The sequence below is a fragment of the Glossina fuscipes genome, unplaced genomic scaffold (genome assembly GCF_014805625.2).
Source record: "Glossina fuscipes isolate IAEA_lab_2018 unplaced genomic scaffold, Yale_Gfus_2 3, whole genome shotgun sequence".
Taxonomy (NCBI): Eukaryota; Metazoa; Arthropoda; class Insecta; order Diptera; family Glossinidae; genus Glossina; species Glossina fuscipes.
In genome coordinates, this window is record NW_023998417.1 from 1,205,997 (window position 1) to 1,232,010 (window position 26,014).

Genomic DNA, 26,014 nt, shown 5'->3' on the forward strand with positions numbered 1-26,014 from the left:
GATTTACTAACGACTCGCGGTAAATTCACTTTAGACATCACCATTGTCGGATGGGGATGAATAATATAATATAATGGTGAGAGTGTAAAAGCTTTAGGTGACATAATGACTTCAAAAAAGAAAGAAAGAAAAACCAGCATAAAATTACATAATTTGCGTTAGCTTGTGGATGTGGAAAAAGAAGGTTATGGACATTATAAGCAAATTCTCTTAATCTAAATATTAAGTTGAAACACAACAGTTTGTTTCCTTGTCCTCTTGTTTGTTAATACAATGTGTCGCAGCAGTCAGGTGTTTCAACTGAGGCCCAAGGATGCTCGTACGTTTAGGGCCTTTTTATATAAATGTATTGGGTTTGTTCCTTTCATTGTTTTGAGTACATTTTTAAGAGACTTTTTTTTTTATTCACTTCTAATAAGAGCTCTTTTTAAAAATTGGTCGCGCATCTATATCCCTATAATGATTTTTTTTTTTTTGGTTATTCATTGCCAATAAGAAAGAAAATCATTTTTGTAATGTTTATGAAAATTTTTCGCATAAAAAATACTTACGATCTCAACTAATTTGAGTTACCGGTCCTTTTGTCTTTTGCTTAATGTTTACATCGGTTTAGTGCTTTTCATGTCGCACACTAAGTGATGGAAGGTTATGAGCTAATCTCTGTTTTCTTCTCCTTCTTCTACTTTGAGAAATATCAATTTTGTAATATTTTAATGCGGGTAACATGTGCTCAGCATCACAATGAACAGTGGACGGAGTAGCAGAGTAAAGTTCAAAAAAAAAAAAAACATTAAAAATTTAAAAAAAAATCTACTGAACACAAATAATAAGATAAGCGGTAGTAAGAGAATAAACGTCCTTTTAGTATGGTTTTTAAAGAATTTGAATTTTACTTTTTGTATATATTGGTGGTCTGAAAAGTTCCCGAACTGAACATGAACCTAGCAAGCCCATAAAATGCTCACAAAAGTTACGAAAAATATTTGTAAGTGCGTGCGTTGATAAGCATTTAGAAAATTGAAACCGAGGGAGCCTCCCCACTCTCGGCTACATCATTCCGTGCGGCATCGGGCACTGCGGGGTTGCACCTGCACAGCATGAAGCTTCGTTAACCCCCTGTAACAGATCTGTTGACAATAGTGGCCTGAATACATCTTCTTATTTTCAATCGCCTTTTTGAGTCCATGCATCTTGTCGTCCATAGCTTCTCTTACAGTCAATGCTTTCCAAAGTGTTTGGTCGCGGATTTTAAGTCCTTGACGATGCTATGATTGACCACTTAAATGTGTGGCTCATATTTTGCTACTTTTCAGCCAATGGTTACGCGTAACGCGGATACTGATTTTCCAGAATTTATACAAATGTTGCTCTCTACAAATTAGATTTTCAATATTCAATAATTTTAGACTATTTGACATTGTAATCATAGCGTCGCGTAAAGAAGAGAGAAATGTTACTGGTCACAACCAGCTGTATATGCTTAAAGGGTTGGGTTTTAGTTCGTCTATGCAGTTCAACGAGAGGCCTAGTACTATCTAGCATTGACCTCCGGAAAGAAGTGAAAGAAGGTGGAGATATGCAAAAGTGAAAGCTTCCAAAATATCTGCATTTCTCCAGAACTTTGGGAAGAAAAGTATTTTTCTTTAGAAAAAAAAAAATCTCTTCATATTTATTTACACTTGAAAGCGATACAAAAAAAGAAAAGGGGAAACTATTTTGCACATATACATATTTAGTTGTTCGCAATCAATGTTTGCTACATTTCTTTTACTAAGTTTTACAAATTGCGGATTGTGGTTAAAGTTAAGATGGATCAGGTGTATCATTACAATAAATTATGCATCCCGTTAAATGCGTAAACAATTGAATTTCGTATTTACATAATTCAAATAATGCAATTCTATTATAAAAAAAGTGAAGGGAGGCAAAAGGCAAAAAGAATAAAAGCAAATGTAAAGCATTGGATGGCAGGATGACGGACGGCATGAATTGAAATGTGTGTGTGTAAGCAAAAAGGTCGCAACGAATAATGATGACATATACATAAATATGTAATGCAAACAATTTAAAATGATGGATGCTTCCTCTACTTGTCACTTGGTTAGTTAGTCGGGTAAACACATAAAACGAGTGTTACTTGGCTTGCACATAAAAACGCACAGAAATGCATAGTGCGCTTTGGGGCGGAGTTAGTAGCTGAATAATTTTAATATGTATGCATGTGTTTGCAATGTATTAATTTTTGAAGGCACACTAGCTAATAAGCTTAATAAGTAATCTCATATATGACATGATTTATTGTGATCGATTATTAGTATTTGGGATTCGTGTACGTGCATTATTCGTTAATATAATTTGCATATGATAGAATTAATTTATGATAAATTAATGGGTTTCGTGTAAAAATTATATGTTTCAGTCTAATCAGTATTTATTTAACTTGTCAGAATGAAATAAGTATAACTTGACAATTGTAAATGATTTCGAAACGACTAAGACTTTCAAAATCATCTAAACACCGAATTACAACAACCCAGTAGCCTGGCTGTTCATTGGGCAAGTAACAGCTTTTCTAAAGTTAGCTTTATTTTAAGGCAAGACATCTACGCCAATTTTCAACGGAGCCATTTAAATGTTTTCTAAATTAACCTAAAGTAACGGTGTAGATTTTTCTATTTAATTTTACATCAAAAAAGAAGAACATTCGTACGCCAATATTCATTCAATAGGATACTTGACGGATGACATTAGTAGAATTTTTGGTCAGAAATTATGAACTGCTCTTTACGAGATAACACATTAATCATAAGTCAAATTATTGTGAAAAAATTCTCGGAACTTGCTAAAATCTCATCATTATTTGCCGATAGCATGTTTTGCAATTTAAGATCTTGGTAATCTATTGCACCCTATCTCTATCTCTATGTATTTTTCACAACTAATATTTTTACTTCCTCTTTAAGCATTTCTATCGATTTCAAATAAGTTTGCAGCTAAAAAGCGTTTTCAACAACCACGGACTACGGACCAGAAAAAAAAACCTCTTGCTCACCATTCTTAGTGAATGTAAACATCTAAGATTAAATTTGAGCAAATATAAATAGAGTTGCTGTTAGCAGATTAATTGCGATATGACACTTAAAATGGATTTCTTCCCAGCTTACGTTGCTACAGAGAAAAAAAGAAATTATTTACATATAATAACCTTAATTGCAAAAGAACTTTCCAATATTTTCTTCACAAAGTCATATAATTATAAGAGAAAAAATGCAAAAAAGAAATTTTTAATTAAAAGCTAAGATCAAATCACGTATTATTATAAAAGAAAAATAATTTTGTAAAAGGAATAAGATGCATACTCAGATCATCTTCAATTCGATTTGCATCAGAGAAATTTATACAATTTTTACATATAATTATGGGATCACTTACCTTGTTTTAATATTGCATTTGAAGGGTTAGTTGTAGAAAGTGCTTAGGTGTCTGCAGCTGGAGATGGAATGCCTTATTAATCAACAAAATAATAAATTTTGTGATATAAAATGTTTATTTTTGTATTAACGCGATATTTGACATGACCATGCATGCAAATTTTACAAAACTCCTAGTAAACGATTCTTCTTTAAACATAATAAATTATCACTTATTTATATAATCTTTATTACACTTATTCTTTTCTATATTCGGCCGTTACTAAAAAGTTTTCTATATAGACTTATTTCCATTTGCTGTTATAGATAGATTTCGCGCGTTGATTAAAACAGTTTCATGAACATATTTTCTCAAACACGACAGGGCATCCATTAAAAATGTACAATGACTTCACCGAATAAACTAAGCTCCCATCGCGATGGTAAAAAAAAAAAAAAGTAATGAAAAATTTACTCGCTTTGATAATGCTCTTATTGCAAATCGGACATACGCACACACTTATGTTACTATAATTACGAAGTCCTATTTCTGCACATCTTTGTTAATATATTCACTACTATAATACCCCTTACGTATCTTTCAAAAAAATGATTTTAGAATTATTCCTTCATCCAACCCCTAAGAAATCTCTTTGCTAACTAATTTTTATTAATACATCTTTAATATTTCACAATTTCGCGCATTGACTAAAACTATTTCTTTAACATACAGACGAACGAACAAATTTTCTCAAACACGATCGGGCATGCATTAAAAATGTACAATGGCTTCACCGAATAAACTAAGCTCTCAAGCGATGGTGAAAAAAAATTGATGAAAAATTTACACGTTTTGATAATGCTCTTATTGCAAATCGGACATACGCATACACTTACGTTATTATAATGCTCAAGAAGTCTTATTTATGTCCATCTTTGTTAACATATTCAACATTTTAACAATTTTTACCCATCTTTCACAAAAATAATTTTTTAATTATTTCATCATCCAACCCTTAAGAAATTTCATTACTAACTAAATGTTCGTGTAGCTTTGAATAAAGCGTGATTCTAACAAGATCTCAAATCTCTTTCACATTTATTCTCTTTACTTTAGCGAAACGTTTGCAATTGCAAATTTCTCATAGCTCATACGAAAAGAGTATGATATTGTGTTTCTCTCAAAGGTGTTGCCATAATAAATTTATTCTTATTAATTTAGTGATTCTTCATACTGTGTTTTTATTCAGTTTCATTTCAACGTCTAATTGTAGGCATCCCAAATATTGTTGTTATTAATAATCTGTTTTATAAGTAAAAGAAAAAATATATCGTTGATAAGAAAGTTAATATAAAATATTTTACAAAAAGTTAAGAGAAACAATTATTTAAGCATGGAACATGTTGATAGAATCTTGAAGATTACTTTTACAAAGAGATTCTATGTATGATCTAATTTTGCTGATTTCTGTTGTATGTATATTGTCTAATTCGAAATAAACTTTAACTATTGCCTATCGGGAGTATTTTTATAGCTTCTTGTGGTTTTCTTTGAAAGAATTATTTTCATAGTAAATTATATTTTCAGCTTCCTCATAATCTTGCATCTGCAAATCAAAAAACGAAGACATTGACTATTGTACCATAGGTTGATGACTTGAATTTGAAAAAAAAAATGTGAATATATTATGCGGACTTTCTATTAAAAAGTCTTTAGTAGTGAAAATGTCGCTCAACCCTTTGACAACTTGCAACATATTCCCGAATGTGACCGCTTGGCAGATGAATAAATCATCACATCGACTTTAAGGATTTTTAAAGAAAATATATACGGTACATGGCTATTGAGTGCATGGTAATCATGGGTAGTTCTCATTAATTATGGGGGATGGATTCAATTTGGTTGTAGCAGTTAAACTTTAATATATTTTTATATCTTTGTTTTATCGCCCTATTCAAGAATTTCTTTTAGTTGTGAACAAAAGGAATTCATAACATTTTCTTATCATCTTATATTTATATATATATATATATATATATGTATTCACCTGATGAGCTTAACACAATTTTCTCCATTAAATTTAACATGAAAACGAATTTCTATTGGAATGGAAAACAAAAAAATAAATAAATTTACATACATAACTCAATTCGTAAATTTTGCAACAGAGGTTTCTTTAGATTTCCTTTTTTTTTATCCTTCTTTATCTTTTTTTTTCAAACAATTTTCCCTAAGCTATGAGGCGTGCTGTGCTGTGTGTTGATTTTGCTGTGTTGATGACGGTAACGACGACGACGACGACGATGATGGTGATGATATGGACATTTTCAGTGTTTTTCTTTCAATTTGATTTGTTTGATTACGTTCATGTTTGTATGAATGAATATCGACTGAGAAATGCCAGACGAATTGCCAGCATGACCATTCACATTGGATGTGTACGGGAATGTAAGCAGAATTGCTAGCAAAAAGTACATAAGAAACATTTAGTGAAATTGTGCAGAAAACTATTCAATTTGCGACTCTCTATATATAACAATAACAAAAACAATGAAAAGTAGGTGAACAAACATTGTAGAAAGATTTTTTAATAGCATTAAATACTTATTTAATGTTTCAAGATCTAATTACAAATTCTTTGATTCCTATAAAAATGTTATGTACGTTTGTTTGCATTAAAATCGCATTTCGTGTTTGACCGATTGTGAAAGTAACTGTTATAAAAAGCAACTCCAGATTAATATGCGGGAAAAATTATGTCCTTGTTCAGATGAAAATTAATTCGAAAGCGTCCTTAATCCCACTAACTAAAGAGATCTTCAGTTTAAATCTCAAGTGCAGTAGGGTTTGGCAATGAAAGCCGACAGCCTTAGATGCCAGTGCTTTAAAGCTGTAGTCATAGAATTTATTTCTCTATCTAAATGCTATATGTATATATATATGTAAGTATATATACTTTGGTTGCACTCATTGGACAGCTGACGTTCATAAAAATTAAGAAGAAACCTAAAAATTTAATACCTAGAGATGAGCTTCGAAAATAAACTCGATACGTTCAAAATAGGCCATAAACTACAAGTCAAAATCTATTTGCGAAATATGGTTTCAGGTAAATATTTCCGAGATAAAATAGGTGCATACAAAAGCAAATGCAACTTTCACTTCATAGCAGATATTCGTCGAAATTTTGATTCAACATTTCGAGGGCCATTTATAGAGGGGGAGCATAGTCTGTCATTTGAATTAATGGCAACATAGGAACATTTTGATAGAGTTTGAAGAAAAAAGCTGGCATAGGGTCATAACTGAGGTGAGTTATGTATACTAAGAAGGTAAGAAATTGGTTAAGAAAGGATGCATAAAGCCAACCCTTGCATTGGTGAACGAACAGTTAAAGATCTTTTTTCGTAAGACCTTTGCACAAGACCACACCAGGTATTAATAAAGTATATGAAAAAACAATATGTTATTCAACATTTCGCCGAAGCCTTCTCATCCCTAATTTTTATGCCTTGATGGTTATATTAGTTGTTTTCAGGTATTTTGGCGACTTTTACAGATAAAAATAATTAAGTGTATAAAGCAATTCAATGGTCTTGACCTTCCTCTACCTAAATTATCAAGGTTCTGTTTAATATTATTGATTAATGCAGTGTAAGCCGACTCTACTCATGGACCGCTCAGAATTCTTCTTCTGCCAAATTTATCATTTTTGTTGTTGATTTGAAGAAGTCTGCTGTCGAAGCCCGTCAAACACTTTTAGAGGCCTATGCTAATGCATTATAACCCATTTGTCGGTTTTGATTCCAGCGGCGACAAGAATTGATTGGAAATGCCATTTTTTGCCCAGTTGTTGCAAGAGTTGTCCATGAGACCCTGTTACAGCTCGAATGGGTAAATTCTGTCACAATCTGCGTACTCAACAGACATGGCGCACCTTCTGATTACCATTTCTTTAGATCGATGCAAGTGAAGAAGATGTGCGAAAATGGATCGATGACTGGATCGCTTTCACATCAAAATCATTCTTCCAACGTGGTATCGCCATATTGACAGAAAGATGGGAAAAAATCGTGAAAAATGGTGGAAAATATATTTTAATTACTGATTAAGTTTTTTCAATAAATGCCGTTTTCAAGTAAAAAAATGATCACAATTTTTGCAAGCACCTAATAGCAGAGAATAGTTCGACTTGGCTTAGCGTGTTTGTCGCGTCTCGTAATTGTTCAATTAGAGACTGGTTATTAGGTGATGAATGGAAAATTGTTAGCAGATAGCTATCTATCTACTTGCAGGTGTTTGTGTTTATTAGGGGGAGAGACAGCCAGAGAGAGAGAGGGAGAGAGAGATAATAATTTATTTATTGAGTCGTATGTATGTTTGCGTGTATGCATTTCAAAAGAAAACTAAAACATGTGTTTAACTAAATTTAATGATTATGAATATTAATATTAATATGTTTGCAATCAATAATGTGGGCGGTAATTGAAAAATCTTAAAAAGATGCATTTCATTAATAAGTTTTGTGTATGCATTTTATGTGATTGCATGTGCATAACATACATACATACATACATACACACACACATACACACACATACACTCATATTTAACGATAAATTATTTTATTATTAATTTAAATACAATAAAACCCGCCCACTGTTTCCACATTGATAAAGAGATTTTCAAGATTAAAAGATATTATGCAAAACACACAAATGCGGTTAATAATGCATTATAATAATGACAAATATTATATATATATATTATATGTTTATAGAGGAATTTCTCAATATATCCATTATGTATGTAATGTATAAATAAATGTAGAAACAAAATAAATATGCATATATACACAATACATATATATATATATTTACATGCATAACCTTTAACGTTATTGCAAATTAATGACATAATTCCTCATATCATGACATAAACATATACACACATATATATATATATATATATATATATATATATATATGTAGTATTAAAATCAATGCTGTTTAACAATAAAATAATTAATTATGACACGTTACGTTGCTCTCTTTTTCACCCATAAACCGATGAATACGCGTATAGTGTTCAAATTATGATAGCATTAGAAAATATTATTATTATTATTATGTGAAATGGAAATGAAAAGAGTAAATAAAATGAAAAGAAACGCGATAGTAAGGGAAACGCGTCTTTCATTTATTATATCGTAATCAAAAAAGTATTAAGCCTTTCACGAATTCAAACAATATTCGTTAAATTTTTTTTTTGATTTATGATTGCGAGAAGAATGAGTTAATTGTTTTTTTATTATTATTGTTAAAAGCTTAATATTTTTTCATAATTTGTTGCTTTTCTCGAATGCAGTTATTATTTAATTCTTCGATAATTCAATCAATTTTTTTTTTTTTTTATTATTATTATTATAATTGTTTATATTTGTATTTAGTTCATTATGTGTGCATAATTTAAAATTATATGATATTTGTTTAGTAAGCACATACATATATCGATACCATATGCGTAATATGGTATATATATGGTATATATATATATTTATATCCGCTATCAAATTTTATTGAGTAAATTTAATCTATGGCGATTAATTTCTGTCTAAATTTGAACGAGTGATTTCAAGAAAATTATCTGATTTAATCATTTAATACATTTATGATTGCTGAAGTAGACTGACGGACGGACAGACAGACAGACAGACAGATAGACATAATGTATAATAGCCTGAATGAATGTAATGAATAAATGAATTAATAAATTTAAAAAAAAAGTTGTTGAGTGCATTTTTGAGAAATTTTTCTTGAAATTCTTTTAAAAGTAAATCTCTAATAAGGAGCAAAGAGAAGAATATTTTTAGTAGAAAAAAATTTCATACAATTGTCATATCGTTTAGATTTGCATTTGCTTAAGCTCGATGTTTATATCTATCACCGAAAGATGGGGAGTATATTCATTTTGTCAAAACGTTTGCAATGCTCAGAACGAAGCACAAAGTATATACATTCTTGATTATCAAAATTATGATTGTCTGTCCGTCCGTGCAATATCTGCTGTAAACATTTGCTATGCTCTTGACTTTAAATTTCGAGAAACATTGCACGCAAGTTGGTACTGAAAATGGTTGAAGGATACGGTTGAAGGATACGCCCACAATAATATGTAAATTGAGGACAACTTTGTTTTTCAAAAGGGATGAAAAAGTGGTAGAATAGTGGTTACAGCAAATAATAATGCTGCAGTACTTTTGCAAGAATGGAAAAAAATCGCTCACGGCCACTCAATTTTATAGTGTCATAATTTCATTTTTTTTTTTCCAAATGGGTTTTTTTTTCAAAACCATTAAAACCCTCATAAGGTGTATAAATTTTTCGACCAGTTACGAATTCGGAAAGCACCTACGCATGTCCGTCTGTTCGCCTATCAATCTGTCCGCTTGCGTAGCTATACGTGATAGCTGTGGTAAAGATTATCTCTCGTTCGACCACAAACTTGCAAAAGCATTCGAAAATGAACTAAAATTTTTAACGGATTCGTCTACAGTGACCACGGCCCCGTGTAACAACAACCGTGAACACTGTTGCTTTCCGTTTTTTTTTTTACTTGCGAGTTTTTTTCACGTCCGCCCAATATATTATAGAGAATGAAAACTTAGTTCTTTTCCTTTTTTCTAGGATGACGATGATGGGTATAAAAGATTCGGTCACGACCGAATATAATATTCTTTCGAAGAATAGCTAACGTAATGCGTGTTTATAAAAGAAAACTACAAACCTTTAACTATAGCTACAAACGATTTTCGGCTAAAATTAATAAACAACAATTTCTTGTTAGTACAAAATAGGGCGAAGAAGAAACTTACCTCATGGAAACAGGCTTAACTTCTTCTTACGCCTTCTTCTTATCATTATGAATTGTAGTGTCTTGTGAAGTGGTATGCAATCCGCACTATACCCTGAAAAGATCTAATGCATTCGCTCGAGCCCCTTTATTCTCCTCAGCTTTATGAATCTTATGAATTCCGTCGTCACCCTCCTAAGTTCGGAGCACCTTATAAAGTGCTCATCAAACATTCTGGTATGTAATCTCGCAGATGGCCGAGGTGACGAAATTGTTTTCTTTATGTTGGTTTCTTTAAAAAAGCAAACTTCAGAAGTGTGTATTCGAAAATTGTATTTGACATGTGTGTGTACACATATAAATGAATAAATCATTAATTGAAGCTTAAGTTTTAAACTTTTTAAATTAAAATAAACTTTTGTATATGTCTTTTCTCTTGACTCCAGCCGCAATAAGCACACATGCATATATATGCAATGGTACAGTAGGTATATTATATATATATATATATATATATATATATGCCTATCATGTGTATAAATTTTGTTGGTCTACATATGTTTGCGTCTTCATTTCTTGGGCCATTACGGAATAAAATGTTTTGTTGCTGGCACAATAAACAAAATGCATATTAGATTTATTATTTAATTAAATAGAGTCTCTCCGTCTCCCGAGGAGCAAGCAGCAACACTGTATGCTGCTGTATGCTACATACTATCTATTGCTTTATATAGATGAAGTACATGTGTATGTTTGTGATCTCTCAACTTTACTATATATGTTTTCCCTTCCCTGTGTATCACCACCCATCACAGTATTGTACGGCTATTGCTCTCTTATTGTACTCATTATCGAAGTTTGGTTTCATCATTGCTTTTGCAAGGCCGGCAACGGACCAGGACAATATTCATGAGTGCTCCTATTTCTATTTTTGATTAATATACAATATTCAATCGATTTGATCTTATTGGCCAATATTTTAAAGTCACAAAAGTCAATATAGACTGAACTGAAGCTTAGCAAATGTCTGCTCTTTAGATCAATTTTCAGTATCATGTTTCAAAAAGGGATTTTTAATATTTCAAATGTTTAGAATAAAAAAATTTTGATTTCAAAATATTGCTATAATTCGTTTACGCACACACACACACACACACACACACAGGCTATAAAAGGTATTGATATAAAACGTAACCACGAGATAATAATGATACCTCAATGAGAACTCAACCGAATTAGGAAATTGTTCAAATGGCGCGTATTCATGATTCGCCGTAAGGCGTATATAAATTTTCTCAATTGTTTTGTCCTACTCGTCCTGTTCTCACTTATTTGGTGTTTCTCTATGTTTTTCTTTTTTTTTTTTTGTTTTTTTCTATTTAGAGGAGTATACATTGTATATAAAAATGTACATATGTATATCTTTGTTTACATATTTATTAGATATGAAAATGTTAAAATGCATTTTATTGTTTCATTCATTTTCAAACTATCGAGTTTATTAAGTTTACCATTTGCTAAGTAACGAGATGAGCGACCATTCGAAACGGGACGTTGCGTAACACCAAGAGACGTAAGATTCCTTATAGCTTTCAAGTAACTATAAAGTGAAGCTGAAAGCCTTTTGAAGGCATTTTAACATTTTGCAAGTAGTAAAGCATGCACAGGCGCTGGTAAGGCGTTGGCTGGTCTATGAATGGTAGGCGCGATCGATTGAATCTTTGAAGAGAAGACAGACGTACAATTCCATTCTAGACAAATGGATTTAGAGGCAGCTCGGTAGGGAGGACTTATACGTGACCCAACTACTTAGCGGTCATGGATGCTTCCAAGTTTATCTGTAGACGAACCCATAAGTTCATTCCAAACATAACCAAATGGATTTAGAGGCAGCTCAGTAGGGAGGACTTGTACGTGACCCAACCACTTAGCGGTCATGGATGCTTCCGAGCTTAACTCTAGCAGTTTAAATTCGAGCCTAGCACTTTCTGCATTATTTTCAATGTTACATAAGGCGGCCAGAAATACCAAAACGGACGACAGACTTAAATTGGAGAGATTCTTTTCCCGTACATCTTCGCGATGAACATGTTGCTGTACGGCTTAAAAAATTGGAAAGCGGTAAGAATGTTTGCCGCAAACATATTGAAGAAACAAAGAATGATCGACTAACTGTGCCTTCAGGGCAGCTCTCTCCCTGCGAAAGTACACCTAAGCTGCCTTCTCATAGAGTACGGACTAGGAGTAGGAGGAAGTGGCTTTTAATGGACTACAGTCACGAACTATCAGCAGTGGGTGGGGGGAAACAAAAAACACACACACACACACACCCAAAATTAAAGCATCATTGCTGAAAAGCCATGCTACCCTGTCCGCTTACGCTTTGATAGAACCAACATCATATTTATCTACACAGGAAAGCCAATGACTTATGCTTTACTCATCCAATTACTTAAGTATTTCAATATATTTTTACTTTAGTTATTCATTTAATATATATATATATATATATATATATATACATATATATATAATAGATTGGGTTTAAAGTTAACAATCATTTGATGTTTTGGTAGAGTATTCGAAATTCGCCTTATGGCTAAATTAATTTTCTTGTTGGGTTTGCTGTGTCTGTTCGCACGCTATGAATAATGTATTGTAATTGGGTTGCTTTAGTTTGTTTGCCCTTTTAATTGAATCGTAATCATATGTATTTGCTTGCGGTCATTAAAACATTTTGTCGTTGTTAGAATTTATTTGCAATTATTTAGTTTTCATGCTTTTCACATTGCAAAAATTTTTCATTTGTCTTTAATCGAATTTGTTATACCCCACATTTAAATCACATCTGAATATCATTGCGTTTTACGACATTTCACATTGCACTGAGTATTCGTGAAAAATTTGTCCTCGTTTTTTGTTCCAACTATTGCTCGCCATAGGATGTTAATTCAAATTTGAAAGCATTTAGCTATGGGGCTTTTTCTTGTTGTTGTTGTCGTTTATAATCAATCCATTTTCAAAATTCAAATTAAAAATTCGAAATTATTTTCCCGCATAGACCGAAAGACGGATATTGTTGAATGTATATCCATCCTTTCGGATAATACATATTCTGCGATGTTGTAAGCGGACTGGTAAAATTAGTATATCCTTAATGCTTTAATTGTGGGTGCAAAAAAAAAAAAAAAAAAAAAACAAGCAACGAATTGAAACGTGAAAAATGCCAACTAAGTAGAAAATATTTTAAACATTTTAAGCACTTAACGAATATATGGTTTTGTGTTTTTCATACCCCATATAGAGATGACATTAAATGACCAAAAAAACAAGAAAACCCACAGGAGTACGCATATGAGTACGAATTCCTTAAAATATATATATTTGGGATCAGCGGAAGTAAGGGATGGGTACACTATTCAATGAAAGCAATACGCAGAGCCAGGGAATGAGGAAATCGAAGGGTGTACGAGCCTGTTCCGAATGTCGATCTATCAGGACAATGACATTACATTCAATGATATTACATCAATTAAAGCTAGAACCATTTTCTTACAAGCCTTTTCACTGGGACTGGAAAATATCTGACCCATGTTTTACACCAATGTAAAATTATAGGGGCATTTTTCGCTCACCGTGCGCGCATTTTTTGAAGTGTTTTTGCTGTATTTTCGAAATTTTTTTTACCAAATTTCAGATAAATCTCCGCAAGGTTTTATATATGTTATACGTTACGATTTGTTGTACAACGTGAACGTGCTTGGAAACGAATTGTAAAGCAAAGTGTGTGTAATAGACGGTCCAGATTTAACTTTTAATTTTTGCGACCGTTGCGAGAGTTTCAATAACAAGCAACTAATAAAAGGTCGGACGGCGGTAAATTAAATCAGAATTTTGCTCTTTTTACGTACCCTTTAATATGTATTCCTGGATGACAAATCTATAAATCGTTCATTCTTCGATGATGGGTATGCAGAATGTATGCTTACGCGCATTATGTTTGATATGTGAATAAATATTTTAAATAAATTATTATTTGAGGACGTTGTGGCAGCTTCTGTAGTATGCCCTCATATGTAATATCAAAATTATCCAATATTATGGGTATGTATATTATACAATACTAATGATGTCAGTCAGTTAATCCAATCAAAATTGAAAACAAAAAATGATCAATAAAGTAACGAAAGCAAATAAATAGCAGGATGACAAAATATTGCCTCTAAAGAGCAAGCAGAATTAGTTTTCTTTTTTATTTGAAATTTCTTGTATACTATTAATCGAGCTAATCTTAGTATATCTCCTTACATTTATCAAGTACCTGTTGTTTACTTTTTCTTCTTCTCTAAAGTGCAAAAAGTGTGAGTGTTACAAGGCATAAGAGAAAAGTACAGTGTTGCATTACATAGAAAAACAAAGTTGCATTTTAACGATTTAAAATATTCTAGATTTCATAGATTTATTATATTCACCTCAGCTTTTATGATTTTTAAGCCCTTCCCCGAAGGATACATATTAAATCTCTCATTTTACTTCTGTCATCTAATCGAAATAGCACACTATTGAAAAATGTACGATTTCACGGCGACCAAGTCACAGAATAGGAGAACTTCGGAAGTGAACGCGATTCACTGACAAACCAAACGTTGAAAAGTGTGTAAAAAGTCAACGCTGTAGAGTCGCTTCTATTATTCGACGAACACTAAGTACAAATTTTTAACGAGACTTTTTTTTTAGCCCTCTATGTTGCAATAGTTTATATAGAACTTGAACAACCAAGTCTACGTATATTACATAATAGTAAATGGCAGACGGTTGGCCACATACTCCATACTTCTTAAAAGCTTGCTTTTTGTTATTAGAAAGTGCATAAAATGCATTTTGATTAATTGTATGAATGTATGAATATTAGAGACCTAAGGACCTATAAGGTCCCGTTATTATTTTTAGTAATTGCAGGCAAAATGGTTCAATTAACGATTTATTATTGTATTATAATCATTTGCAGGATATCTGAAAACTTATATCCAAGAAAGAAAGATTACCTTATAGTGTAAGTAAGTAATAGCGCGTGCATGGATGTACACTTGAAATTTGAGAAAGTCCGAGTTTATGTTTTTACGGCAAAAAGTAAAGCTGAAATTATCGAAATGATTAAAACACAAATAATTGCAAGACTTCTATGCAAAATATATGTTTTCTTACCACTGGATCGGTTTGTTTGAAACAAACATGCCACGACCAAGCGCGATCGCATTGTGTCTCACCCTTCGGTATATGAGATACACAAGCATCGAGAATGTGTTGAAACATTTTAAGGTACGGTTCCGGTATCATACGTACTAATTTCTCGAAATGCAGTTCGCCAGCATCGTCGACAACATCCACTTCATGAAATAGACAATTCATGTAACATTTAAGAGCTGGATCTTCATGAATTTCACCATCGCTAAATTCCTTAATGGCCTCTGCATAGATGAAACAAAAAAACGAAAGTAAATTGAAAAGATACGTCACGCACAATTTGTTACCTACCCTCTGTAGCTCCGGTTTTTTCTACACAAACTTCATGAATAATTTTGAAGAATTTTAAGAAATCCGGCGGAGGATACTAAGACAAAAGTGATATGTTAGTTATTTTAGGATAGAGCATTACATAATGAGCTGCTATCTAAGAAAAAAAAAAAAAACAATTGCAAACAAACTTCTAAGGGTTGATGGAAAGAACACTTATGCACCTTTCGTTCGTTGACATTCTACTATTTCGACTTTTTGAAGAACTATCGTATCTCGTTTACTCACGACTTTTTCTCAAACCAACTAATCAATCATTTAGAAATTTCTAGACGCAAAGAAGCAAGAGCAAGAGACCCACCAGAGTGCCACCATCGCTGCATTGTAATGTTGTAAAAAGTTAGTAAAGCCTTTACTAAACTAATTCGCGCAACGTGTGCAACGAGTAGTTTTCTTGCGTTAACTCGGCAGATTTCTATCTTACGTCTGCGTCAAGCTTTGTGCATAGATACGTTTTTTTACTTTCATTTAAAGCTTTGCTCGATTCGGATTTGTTTCTTCATTTAAGTCAGGGTATTGATGGAGCAGCCTTTTAAAAATCTAAATCAGGCGAGTAAAACGTCTGACGAAAAAAAGTCGAAATATAGCGTAGTTTGAGAAGCACTATTATCTGGCGAATAATTTCACGCAAACAACGAAGTAAGGATCAAGTAATATTTCTTGTTTGTTCGGACTGGAAGGTATTTCGATCAGTGCGAATAGCACGTTGTATCCGCTGGAAATTTTCAAGGCGGTTACATCAATTTCTACCAAGGTCAGTGTAAGATCCGTTCCCCCAGTTCCCTGCATCGTCAGTGTAAGATGCGTTCCCCCAGTCCCCAGCATCGTCAGTGTAAAATGTGTTCTCCCAGTTCTTAGCATCGTCAGTGTAAGATGTGTTCTCCCAGTTCCCAGCATCGTCAGTGTAAGATGTGCTCTTCCAACTCCCAGCATCTTCAGTGTAAGATTTGTTCTCCCAATTGCCAGCATCATCAGTGTAAGATGTGTTCTCCCAGTTCCTAGCATCGTCAGTGTAAGATGTGTTCTCCCAATTCCTAGCATCGTCAGTGTAAAATGTGTTCCCCCAGTTCCTAGCATCGTCAGTGTAAGAGGTGTTCTCCCAATTCCCAGCATCGTCAGCATAAGATGTGTGTTCCCAATTCCCAGCATCGTCAGTGTAAAATGTGTTCTCCCAGTTCCTAGCATCGTCAGTGTAAGATGTGTTCTCCCAGTTCCCAGCATCGTCAGTATAAGATGTGTTCTCCCAGTTTTCTCGAAGTGCAGACTACAATTGCATCAATTAGCGACAATATGTGTCTAGACCTGTTACGTTGCGCGACATTAGTGTAGGATAATTTCCTTTCCTTATTTCTGATCATTTCTTCATCACACTACTTCGGTTCTGGGTCGACGTCTTTCCACAGCTCGTTAGCCAGTAATTTACGAGCTTGTCCTTTTAGCAAAGAGTATTGGCATTCGTATAAAATTGTAAACCTAAGATCCGTTTATATCCGAGTGTAAATGTCGAGCACGTATTACATTAGTATTAGTTTTTCACACTTTTACACTTTTTCATATGAAATGTATCATCATCACTCTAAATACTTGAATCAATTATGGTCATCAAATCTCACTTAGTCGAGTGTTTAATCCCATATATAACTCTTTACTGAAGTGTGAAAGTCTTATGTCCATTGGAAGAGCAATACATATGTAATTTCTAATCTATTTCATCTTATGTCAATTAACTAACTATGTCGCTCTAATCAACATTGCTTACTTACAAGTAAAATTGCAATTTGTTCATAGTTAGTTGTTACACTAGTAGATAGATAATAAAACTCAAGTGCAACTATGGAGGATATCGATGAAACGACCGATAAGCAAGCAAGCAAGCAAGCACTTTTACATAATGTGCACAATGTTCTTTTTTATGTCTCTCTCTCTCTCTCTCTCTCTCTCTCTCTCGTCCGTATCGGTTATTTATTGCTACTAACTGGACTGAATTATCTCGTTTCGTAATTTAAAACAAGGTAATTATTGATTGGCTGATTGTGTTCTGATACTAACATTTTCATCGCGTCGTGGCTTCTGTGCGTTGTTCAAACCGAACGACAATAACAACGTTATGGCGAACGTAATGATATACTTTTTCATTTTGATTACGTTTTCTGCTCTACTATTGTTCTCTTTTTTTTTTTTAATATTAATTTTAATATTCCTTTGTTGCTTTCGTCAAATATTGAATGAAGCAAGCACTCTTCCGCAGCAGTTCTTGCTCAATTTGTACGTGATTACTATTGCTTTTAAAAAGTATTTATATGCATTTATTGTTATGTCTCTGCAACTATGTTGGTATCGAACAGAACGTGTGACGTGATATGGATAATTGTTGATTGTCACTTTGATGTAACAATTATATATTTCCGTTTTTGATTCGCTGCATCCAATAATTACATCGCATCAACATATAATAAGTGATATCCACCTTTAGGTTATAGTTACCTTCAATCGTCATTTATATACAATATTCATTGTAAGGGCGTTACTCGAACATATCAACAAGTGTCCAAATGATGACAACCGATATTTTGTAATATAATTTCTCAAAATTTTCATATCCATCACAATGTATAGTGACTATATTAGTATAGTCGTACAGCGAGTATATTAGTTCTTTCATACTGCTTGAGCATTATCTGAAAATGCATAAAGAGAAAAAGAGATACGTATAAGTGTAGGCTTAAGCAAAATATGAAATTAGCGAAAGAGAGCAATTAGTTCCCTGACTCTTCTGCATACGAAAAATCCAAGACTAATATCATTGAACAACAAATGCAGGCGGAACCAAGGCCGATAGTCTTAGATGCTAGTGTTTCAAGACTTTAGTCTTAGAAATTATTTCTCTAGCTAAATAAATAGCGATTGTAACAAATTGAAGGGGAAATGTGTGACATGTAGATATATTTCTATGAGAGGCAAGTTCGGGAAAAGGAATCTGCACTGACCTATGTAAGGGAATCGACTGTTATGAATAATTTCGAAAATTTATTTTTCTTCTCAATCGTTTATTTATTTTATTTTTTTTTACTTCACAAGCCATTCTGCGGATATCCTCCCTACGTACCTAGTACATGGTGTTGATAAGGAAGGACGATGATTGGAGAAAGAGAAATGAACAAATGAGCGTTCAGTTTGAAAGCGGACAGAGTTAAAATGGTGGGATAGATCAATGCTGGATTTCGGGTAATTTATACAATTATAAGCTAATCATTTCTGTCGTCCGAGAATATGGTTTACATTTGAAAGAAGAAAAAAAACGGAATAAGGGTAGCATTCAACTCTTGCTTGCCAAGATAAGCTTTTGACTTCTTTTGTCCGAAAAGAAACTAAGAAGAAAAAAAAGAAACAAAGCGGGAGCTAATAAGGCTGCCTATCATTCTCTTCAGTATTTGCCTACAATTCATACCAAACTGGTAAAGAAAGCACGGCTTGGCCATTTTGCCAAAGTCGGAACGGAAATTGTTCCTCATATCGATTTTCGGTCTAGCCCTGCTTCCACGTTGGATGAATTTTTTTTATATATATTTTTTGCTTTGCTCTCCATAATAAATGATCAAAGCTATGTAATAAATAAAGCTATTTTAACATTATATATGTAAATATCAATTGACTTTTGAATAGAAATTGTGTTATTTTAGATAAAAGAGGGGAAGATAAACAAAGCTTTAAAATTCTTGAAAATATTCCTTACAAATGAACATGAGATCGTCATATGTCTCTATTGTAGGCCTGTAAATACCTATATTTACTATAAGGTTAATTAATGAAAAAAATTAATAAAAATTTATTGGTGTCATGCTTAATGCGGGACCTATCATTAGATGATAAACGAAATTTGATTAACACATTTTTTTTTTATTTCAATCATCCAGCGATGATGCCGTTAAGGGAGAACTAAACTTTTAATTGCAAATGTATTTATTTCTTTCGCATATCGTTTCCTTAAATCGAATAAACAAGTTTATAAGAATCTGGCTTTCATCTTTTAAGTTGCTTCAAAACTTACACAAAATTTTGGAGAAACCTAAATATATATATATGCAATAAGAAGAAGAAGAAACCGTATAGGTCTTAATCCAAAGGGTTTGTATTACATTTATTGTGTAAATGTTCGATGAATGGCTTATATTAAAGTTTAAAGTAAAGTTTATATTGAAGTTTATTATTATGAAAGTATTTTTAACTTTTACAGGTTACTTGTGTTTAATGTTAAAGAGAAAAGTTCGCATGTAGTTGGCCTGAGAACTACCTAATTAAATAAATGTTTTAATTAACGTTCACTGTTTCTTTTGCTATTAAATATTTAAGGATTTGCAAAGGCAAAAAAAAAAAAAAATATTTTTTTCCTCTTCTTTCCTTCTAAAGGACATTGAGAAATAAATTTATTTGTAGGTAAGTATTGTGCTTTTCATTTAATTGACTAGTCGATGTCAACATGGCAGATACAAGTATGTCAACAGCTTGCCGAAAAAACTTTTTCAACTTACGAAACACACAAGAGTGATTAAAAACAAGTTAAAAATGTGTGCTTGCCTTCAGACCAATCATATATATATCCGCTATCATTAATTGACTCAGTTCAAATCAGTTTAGATGACACTGAACACTTATCTGCCATTAGAAGTTCTAAACAAATAGTTAGACCTATTTTTCATTATACCGATCGCTTCAGAATCACATTTCTATATCTTGTCTGTCTATACGTCCATCTTGTATTCTTGGGTTCATCCTAGAGGTGCAATTTGGTATGCTGATGTGTTTTCGCACAAGGACGCATACTATTGAAAATGCTTTGTATCGCAACACTTTTTAAGGGAAATTTTTATGTTCAACATCACTCGTAGTTCAAGTATAGATTAAGTTCGTGTGGATGTGTGTAACACCTAGAAGTTCTTGAGATAGACTTATCTTTCATAATACCGAACGCTTCACAATCACATTACTATATCTTGTCTGTCTATCCGTCCGTCTCTCCGCCCATCCTGTTTTCTTGGATTCATCCTACAGGTGCTATTTGCTATACTGATGTGTTTTGGCACAAGGACGCATACTATTGAAAACGCTTTACATCGCAACACTTTTACGGCTAATTTTGAAAAGTCATTAATATGAATAACAGAAAGATAGGGGACCGATCCATTATAGAAAATAGCAGCATGTAACATATTTTAACGATTCGTGAGAGGATTAAAAAAGTTGGAGCTAAAGTTATGGTACACAAATTTTTGGACTACTTAAAATTGTGCCACGCCCATGATCATTTTCTAACATTGCTATTAACTACGCTATTACTAAAAAAAAGGTGAAAAATAAGTTTAGCGAAGTATTTACAGTGGCTTTACTTTTTTAATTCGTTCTGATTTTCTTTTTAGCCAACTAATCAATAAAATCGCATGATTTTCCGTGCAATAGGCAATAAGGCGTTTCGGAAAAGAGAGAAATCCCCTTGGGAGACCCTTCGGAAAGTGCAAGAGCCGTTGTATAAACGCGAAGGCGAAAGCATTTGTGGCATAATTACCGGGCCAGAATTTTACATTAATCCTTCATATGCCCCTTAAAGATTCATTCTTGAATATTTCAAAGTGATAAAACTCATTTTATCGCTTAAGTCATCATTCTAGTTCTTTCGTAGCCACAACAACCACTTTCTCTTTCATATATCGATTATTGTGAAGAAATTTTACTTTTTAGTTAGTTCGCTTAAATGAAAAGCACTGTAGTCCTCTAGATAAGCCTAGTTTTGTATTAAATATAAAATTGATTTAAAAAAAAAATTGATCCTTCCTCTTCATTAATAAAAGCTTACAGATTATGTATATGTATATGTATTTGCATGACTCTGCATATCCTTTTCCCATTAAAATAATTAAATTTGTATTCAAAACAAACTCATAGAGAGAAATGTCTAAAAATAAATCCATACTAAATTTAATATTGCAAGGAAAAAAAAAAGAAGAAAGGGGAAGCTCGGCAGTAACTAAGAATACATCTGTTAGAAAAAAGAAAATAAACAAAAAGTAAATAAATAAATTAAAAAAAAAAAATAAAAAAAAAATAAAAAAACATACTACATAGCTAACTTTGTACCACTTCCGAAAGTGGTAAATGCTCAAAAAGTACTTAGAGCATTGAGAGTGAATGGTGAACGGACTGTAGAGTAACTTCTCACTCTTATTTATTTACTGTTGCGTTAATCAGAGATTCCAAACTGTTAAAAACGAACAGCACTTTATCTGACCTTGAGCGATTTCACTTTCTCTCGTAATACAGCAATCGGGAAAGATGAATATCGTATATGGATATCGTAAGCGGTATCGATGATGGATATATTCGTAATCATGGGTAAATAATTTGCTAGGCCGTGCGGATTAGCCTCAAGTGTACTTTTTGAATTAATTAGATTAATGGACATAAATGTCAAATTCGATACTATTCAACCTGATTCTCCCCTTTAGTGATTAAGTCAGCATTCGCTGATGATAATCATTTATGAGCTTAACCAAGATTGTGAGAAATTTCGTTCTCGATAAAGAAAATTCGATGCAATTCTCTCTTTCATACTGCAGCAAGCGATGCCCAAAAGTTTTCATCTCTTCTAAATTGCTTATCTAATAAGGGCTTAAAGGACTAGAATTTGCTTCGTTTTTTTTTTTTTTTTTTTTACAACCCAGACAGAGCACGTTGAAGAAATTGATTTAATAAGAAATTCCGCGGGTCAACATTTCTCTGCTTAATTAATACATAAGAGAGGGAGAAACCCATATGTGGTGAGGAAGATAGTGAAGTTAGTGGAAGAGACCGAGTGGGGAGAGAGAAAGATGCAGAAAATTGCGAGAGATAAGGTATTACGATCTTCACTGAACTCGTGTGTTCCTATGCTACGCGAATGAAAACTTGAACAAATTCAAAATTCTTGTCTTGGGCTACCTATGTTCATGGCGAAGTTACATACATGAAGGCTTACCAACTGGCGTTTTCTTGGCGATTTACTGCTCATGAAGGCGTGATGCGTTTACAATTATGTTCAGGGATTTTGTTTTTATTTTATCTCTGCATCGATTCATATTTCAATTCATATGGGTAGCGAACCCTATAAAAACAGGCACGAGCGTCGTTTTAAGAAACCAAAAGTCCCAATGAAATGCGAATTTCGGTATTTGCAATGTTGTATACGTAAACTGATCCCTGAAAGCTTGCAACGATTTCGAAAATTTTATTATCAATAGAGAAGAACGGCTTGCCATGTTCTTGTAAAGGTACGCTGCAAAAAAACACATTCACTGACTGCGAGCTTGGACAACTGGACTTCTTTCTGCAATTCATAAAAGCTATTCGCTTATTCTTCTTCCTTACATATTACAAATATATACATTTGAGGTAATTAAAAGTTCTTTTCATAAAATATCCATACGTATGAAGTATGAAGTATGAGCTTCGTATGAGGAAAGCAAATTTAAGAATCTCTGTTGAAGAAGAAAAGAATAATTTGATAAACTTAAGGCCATGCAATAAACTAACCATCAACGACGGCAGATATGAAATGCATATAGCTAGTGATTTGGAGAGTTTCAGTTTATATCAACTTCACTGCTATCAACACACACAACTATTGCCAACACCACCACTGACACTCCATTGCGCTAGTGAGATTATAGTTAACGGGTGAAGGCAGAAAGTTACATTCAAATATACAAACAAGCATAAACTTTGACGCACATCAAAATCTGTTGAGTATTTTCGGAACAAAAGTTTTAATTAAACAAGATTTTTTATGTCTCTATCTTCGTTTATTTTATTTTGCTACTCTTTTCTATTTTCAAGGGGGGACGAAGGAGGGGGCAGAGGGTTCGAAAAAAACATTTTCTTTTTTTTTTTTTTTTGCTTTTGGAAAAGAAATGAAAGACGAGAAAGAAAGCAAAATAACAAACTGCAAGTAAAAATAAAAGTACGAAAGCTTTAGAGGATGAATTTTAAATACCTATCGTAATCTGTTCTCTTATATATATATATATATATATATATATATGTATATGTATGAAATGATCTGGATTATATATACATTGGCCATAAATAGGTATTTTCAGTAAAAACTCGATTGATATCCATCTGCTATCTGCATTGATCGTTGAAATGTTCATTTCATCTTTTTTAAGAGCCTTTACATGTTTTCTTGCCATACTTTTGGATGGACTCGTAACAAATATCAATTAGTAGTTTAACAGTCTTTTTAGGTAATAAAGTAAATTTTAAATACTTATGTCACAAATATATATATATATTATAGGTAATTAAAAAATAATTATTAGGCCTCTGAGTGTAGAGAAAACATTCTGAGGAACGAGTGTCTTAGGAGGCTTAGTATTTTTCCAAAGTATCCGAAATTTTAATTAAATTACATTTGAAACGACAAAATTAACATATCCTTAAGCTATAATGGTTTCACATAAACACACGTTCACATATATAGTGTATGCGTATACACATAAACGTATATTTATTTTACGGGAATGTCGCGCAAGTTCAGCTTTCATAGGTCGTTAGCCGTTCAAAAAAAAAAAAAAAAAAAAAACAAAAAATAAATAAATAAATAAATAAATAAATATATAAAAAAAAAAATGCATTTGCGCGATGCCATTGCCAGATTCCAAAACATAATTGTGACGCGGTAGGTAGGCTTTATTTGCCAAAAACTAAGTAAAGTAAGGAATAAAATAAAAGTATAAAACAACAATGCGACGCATTTAAATTAAATTTAATTATATTTTGCATTGCCAGCGCTAAAGAGGAACAGCAAGAGTAATAAACTGAAAATTTAGACAAAAAACAAAACAAAAAAAAAAAGTGAAAAACTCGAAAACTCATACAATAAACCAACGAGTGCGTTGTAATTTTTTTTTTTTTTTTTTTTTTTTGTGGAAATTGTGGCAGTAAAACTTGTTTATACACCGAGTTTACACACAAAACTTTTAATAGAGGCAGAAAAGACGAGAGCATATAAAAAACGAACAAGAAAGACGGATTATATGGCTTTGGTCGAACCCTTTTGCTAATCATTTCATTTCAGTGAACGAACCCATTGACGAACCCGACGTTGACGAATTGAGCGAACCTGACATCGCCAAAAGCAGGTATTATTGGTTAAGATCGCCTCATCGCGAAATGTGTTGCTGTTGAAATAGGCGAAATCTTTCGCTATACACTTTTGAAAGCTAAGTTCTACACACACAAGTCCGTGTGTACGATTTACTTCTCGGTCACGATTGTTTTTAACGGAACGAATGAATTTGAGAAAGTCTGCTAACAATCGGTATTTTACACCGAAAACATGCATGTTACAGGTATGGACTGACGAACTAAAACTCGAACCATAACAATTGTAAGATGCAAGATTCGTAGGCTAACTCTTAGAGAGGCGAAGCAACGTTGAATACCGATCGCTTTGAAAATATGTAGGTGCACGTTAAATACTGTACGTGGACTCATGTCTTTCAAGAAAGTTGGAAAATAAGTAAAAATGAAAATGCATTGATTGATTTGACAAAATTCATTAGCTTTGCCACTGGCAGCTGGCTTCAAGCAGCCTCGTTCAAAGTGCTGCATAGTAATTAATGCTGATTAGTCTATAGCTACGCGTTTGCTACACAATGTGACGTCGAATTTTTTCTCACTCTAACCGCTAGCAGCAGCTTCATTTCTTTTCGTACATATGTGAAAGTGATTACATGCAGTACGACATACGATGGAAGAGATGTCTTATGCATTTAAACAATCAATCCTTTGGGGAATTCCTTAGGGAAAATTGTTATAAAAATTGCTTACGATGTATGTGAAAATGTGATGGCCAAGGAACTAAGTATCGTTTCAAACGGCTTTTTTGTATACAAGCAATAGTCATTGGGCAGTTTTTTCAGGAATACCGTTGTTGATAGATGTTGCTCTAAAGAGCTGACATATTGAATATACTTATCGTTATTGTATTGTCTGTTCTGGCTAGTATGGGAAAAGGGAAAAATAACTATGCGCGCAAACCAAAACTCAAATGCTCATGCACACACACACACACACATACGCACATACTAATAGTAAATGCCAAGACTGACTGCGATCATTACTTTTGCTGACAAAGAGTTTGAGG

General features: G+C 32.9%; 1 protein-coding gene across 2 annotated transcripts in view; it reads right to left on the reverse strand.

Moving 5' to 3' along the window:
• Window positions 1–18,227, reverse strand: part of LOC119635199 (pheromone-binding protein-related protein 6-like) — a 142,680-nt gene extending 124,453 nt beyond the window's left edge. Inside the window, exons 1-4 of one of the 2 annotated variants that reach the window (XR_005247035.1) lie at window positions 17,887–18,227; window positions 15,799–15,874; window positions 15,469–15,731; window positions 15,309–15,399 (exon numbers count right to left, since the gene is read on the reverse strand). Coding sequence is in view for 1 of the 2 variants with exons in the window: in XM_038029883.1 (XP_037885811.1) it covers window positions 15,382–15,399; window positions 15,469–15,731; window positions 15,799–15,874; window positions 17,887–17,973 (444 nt within the window). In the remaining variant the exon portion in view is untranslated. Of the gene's footprint in view, window positions 1–15,231; window positions 15,400–15,468; window positions 15,732–15,798; window positions 15,875–17,886 lie in introns of those variants that run through there. The other variant, XM_038029883.1, reaches the window with a different exon arrangement.
• Between the last annotated feature and the right edge of the window lie 7,787 nt (window positions 18,228–26,014).